This window comes from Aplysia californica, unplaced genomic scaffold (genome assembly GCF_000002075.1).
Source record: "Aplysia californica isolate F4 #8 unplaced genomic scaffold, AplCal3.0 scaffold00410, whole genome shotgun sequence".
Lineage (NCBI taxonomy): Eukaryota > Metazoa > Mollusca > Gastropoda > Aplysiida > Aplysiidae > Aplysia > Aplysia californica.
The window spans coordinates 71800-75238 of NW_004797680.1; the positions used below are offsets into that span (position 1 = coordinate 71800).

At 38.0% G+C, this 3439-nt stretch overlaps 1 protein-coding gene across 1 annotated transcript in view; it reads left to right on the plus strand.

The window, feature by feature from the left end:
• The window catches only part of LOC101853018, a 30880-nt gene that overhangs the window by 3214 nt on the left and 24227 nt on the right, over positions 1–3439 (plus strand). The window contains exon 2 of the mRNA XM_005104220.3: positions 840–953. Within this exon, the coding sequence (XP_005104277.1) occupies positions 896–953 (58 nt within the window). The 5' untranslated portion in view covers positions 840–895. The remainder of the gene's footprint in view (positions 1–839; positions 954–3439) is intronic.

A 3439-nucleotide genomic window follows, 5' to 3' on the forward strand; every position in this document is an offset into this window, starting at 1 on the left:
GTGGGGGGAGTCTTGCCTCCTTGATTAGAGTAAGTTTTAGGGACAGGTTTTCCGTTTCTTCGTCTGTTCAAAACACGTGAGAAATGAAATCGTTATTTGTATAATTTTTCGCTTCATCCCTTTCCGCGACACGGGCGTACGAAAAGAACGAAATACAAGTAGACTGGTACGGAGAAAGCCGCGCTTGTCCACGATGGCAACTCGAAAAAACCGGAAGTCGTTTTTTTATATGCAAATGAGGTAGAGTCGACTCAGAAATTTACTTTTTTTTCTTTCTTTGTTTTTTTTTCAAGCCGATTGCATCAGCTTTCCTAATTTTGCAAAGGAACCTCGTCAAAACCATTTGATGTAAAAAATAATTGCGTTTTGGGAATTTTAAAAGGTGATACACTCACACTTAACTCAAGTAGGTTTATAAGAACTTTTTTTCATTCATTGGTAACACCAGCTGTTTGGCATAGTGGTTATGCTGCTGGACTACTAATCATGTTTACTTCCCTCACTCACAGGTTCGATTCCCAGCCACGCCACTGATTTTTCTAATCATGTCATATTATTGTGTATGCTTTGAGATGTCAACATGTCACTAATAATACCCATTCCAGGTGAAGAGACAAAGGAAGGCAATAGGAATACAAAGTAACACAAATTAAGTTAATTTTCTTTACTTTCTTTATTGCCCAACCAAATACTAAACCCTATCTTTTACATATCCCACTCAAAAGTCCCTTCTTTATTGCGTAGGCTGGGGTGGTCGCTCGTTACGGAAGTCCTTCCCAAAAGTCTTACGAAAACGTAAACATTGCCCCTCCCCCCCCCCCCTCCCCCCCCCTCCTCAGGTGGAGAACAACGCTACATCCAGTCAAAAACCACAACAATAACATCAGCTGCAGCTATGGCGCCCAGGAAAGCATTCCTGACTTTGGCAGCGTTCCTGACAGCTCTGATAGCGGGTGAGGCGTTATCAAGGACCATGGCCTTTTTCAGAGTTTATTATTGTTCTTATTATTGTTCTTCTTCTTATTATGAATTTATTATCATTATTACTATTATTAATAGTAGTAGTAGTAGTAGTAGTAGTAGTAGTAGTAGTAGTAGTAGTAGTAGTAGTAGTAGTATTATTGTTGTTGTTTTTGTTATCATTATTATTGTTATTATTATTGCTGTTGTTTTTATCATTATTATTATTCTCATTATTATTATTATTATCATTATTATTATAATTGTTATTGCTGCTGGGTTTTTTTGTTGCTTTAGTTTGTTCTTTAATGTTTGAACACATCATTGAAATAAACGTTGGACATATATGCTATTTACAGTACACCAATCCCGCCATTAAAAGACTATTCACTTAAGTCATAAAGACAGCAGGCGAGCTCTTTCATTCCATCAAACAGTGGGAAAATTAGTACAATTCAGATGTTTACATTCAACAACTTTCGATGTTTTAATCTGCTCATGCTGTACAGTCCATAAGTCTGAGCAAACTGAAGTCACAGTTCGTGGGCACGTTAAGCGGAGTGCAAACTCACTATTACTATTAACCTCGGTTGTTCACTGCTCAAATCATAGATGTACACTATAGTACTAGATACAGTACGCCCCTCTCTCGCCTTGCTGCGTGATGGCCACATTTGACAGCGGCGTCCGCCATGTTTTTTGTGGCAAGTTGTGTGAAGGAGTTCATGCTAAAGCAATGGGCTAGGCATGTTTTCTCTCTCTCTCATACGCGATAGGCGACGCTTGGTTCTTGTTGATTCTTTTTTTTACATGGGCGCCGTGGCGTACTATATCTAAATTACTAAATTGCAATAATACGGCGTTCTTTCTACAACTAGATCTACAAATAAATGTATTATTAAATAGATAGAGATGTGGGCTTTTACTTTTAAAGAAAGAAGAAGAAAAAAACCTTTATTTCTTCATCAGCACTTTATCTACGAGGTGGTTTATTTCTTATTGACCGAATCACAGCGCATAGGGCCTATAGAACTTTTAAAAAGAAGTATGAAAAGATGTGGGTGTCATGGGAACCTCCCATAACCACCCCACCCTCTCTCTCCTCCCGAATCCCAATACCAACAACACCCCCCCCCTCCCCCGGCCTCCCTCAGATATATGAGTTTGGCATTAAATTAAATCAGGATGAGCCATAGGAAAAAAAAATCCAGAGTTTTTCAGCCTTTAGGTGTAGAAATTTGTTTCAGTCAAACAAATGATGAATACATGTATGGTATTTTTAAAATCGAGTTAAACTTTCCCTTGTGACATTTGAACAGGAAACTGTATTTTTCATTCATATGTTCACTTTTTAAAAAGGTATACTAAATTATAAGTAGTGTTTTCTTATGTCGGTATTAAACTTTGGTTTATATTGATTTTCAGAACTAAAGTAGACCATATACAGCACTTAAACTAAAGCTCCTTCTATTGCTGTTTTAAGTAAGTCAAATTTTGGACATTTAGTAAAACAACTGTGACAACTCTGGACTCACTAAAGATAAAAAAGTGAACTTAAATGTTGTTTTGTAGCCTAGTCAATTGTTTTTCTACTCAGTGTAGTGATAACTGAAACAAAAACCTTTACTAAGGTGTTTTTGGACAACATTCAATAAAACAAAACAATAAAAAGTACACTGTTTCAGTTTGATTAAAAAAATTCCTGCCCATTGTGAAAAAGATCTAGCTGCTAGTCAACCTTAACTTCACATGGCCTAGAACCTTACTGATGGCTCTTTGTTTTAAAAAAGAAACCCGGAGGGACTATTTGTGTCTATAAGACATATTATGCACTAAAAATAGATGATGTAATAAAAGAAAACAGACATCACTGAACTGCCTGACAGAACCAGTAAGACGTTAATCCAGAAAGGGACAAGAGGTTTCACATGCTTGCACCTTTAAGAGAATCGCTTTGAACCAAAACATAACGTTAGAATCAAATAAAACACATAAGACTAAGAGCAGAGACACGCCCACTCACATGTAAACAAACTTTTTAGCCACATTAAAAATGGCCGCCAACAAACTCAAATGTGTCCGTGTCACGTAACCTCGTACGGACTCTAGTTCAAAAGGGGGTAACTCTATGGCTCAAATTGAGGGATTGTTTACTCAACTACATTCGCGCACGTGGAACCAGACTCTAAATCAGTTGGGGGTTTTTAAAATGACTCCCTTTCTTTCATCACAGCAACTCAAAGAAGTGAGAGGCTTAGTCTTTTTTTTTTTTTTATTGGTAAGTGTTTTACGGCGCTCGCAACTGCATAAGGTCATATGAGCGCGCCGGACACAACTAATACTTTCAGTTGGTAGGGATTTTTCGAATTTTGCCCGGGTGGCGGCTGAAGCCTACTCTTATCGATTTCAGACCACCAAGGGATCTTTAACGTGCGCAACTTGCACACGGGCACTCCGAGATTTTTCGCCCTTGTTCGAG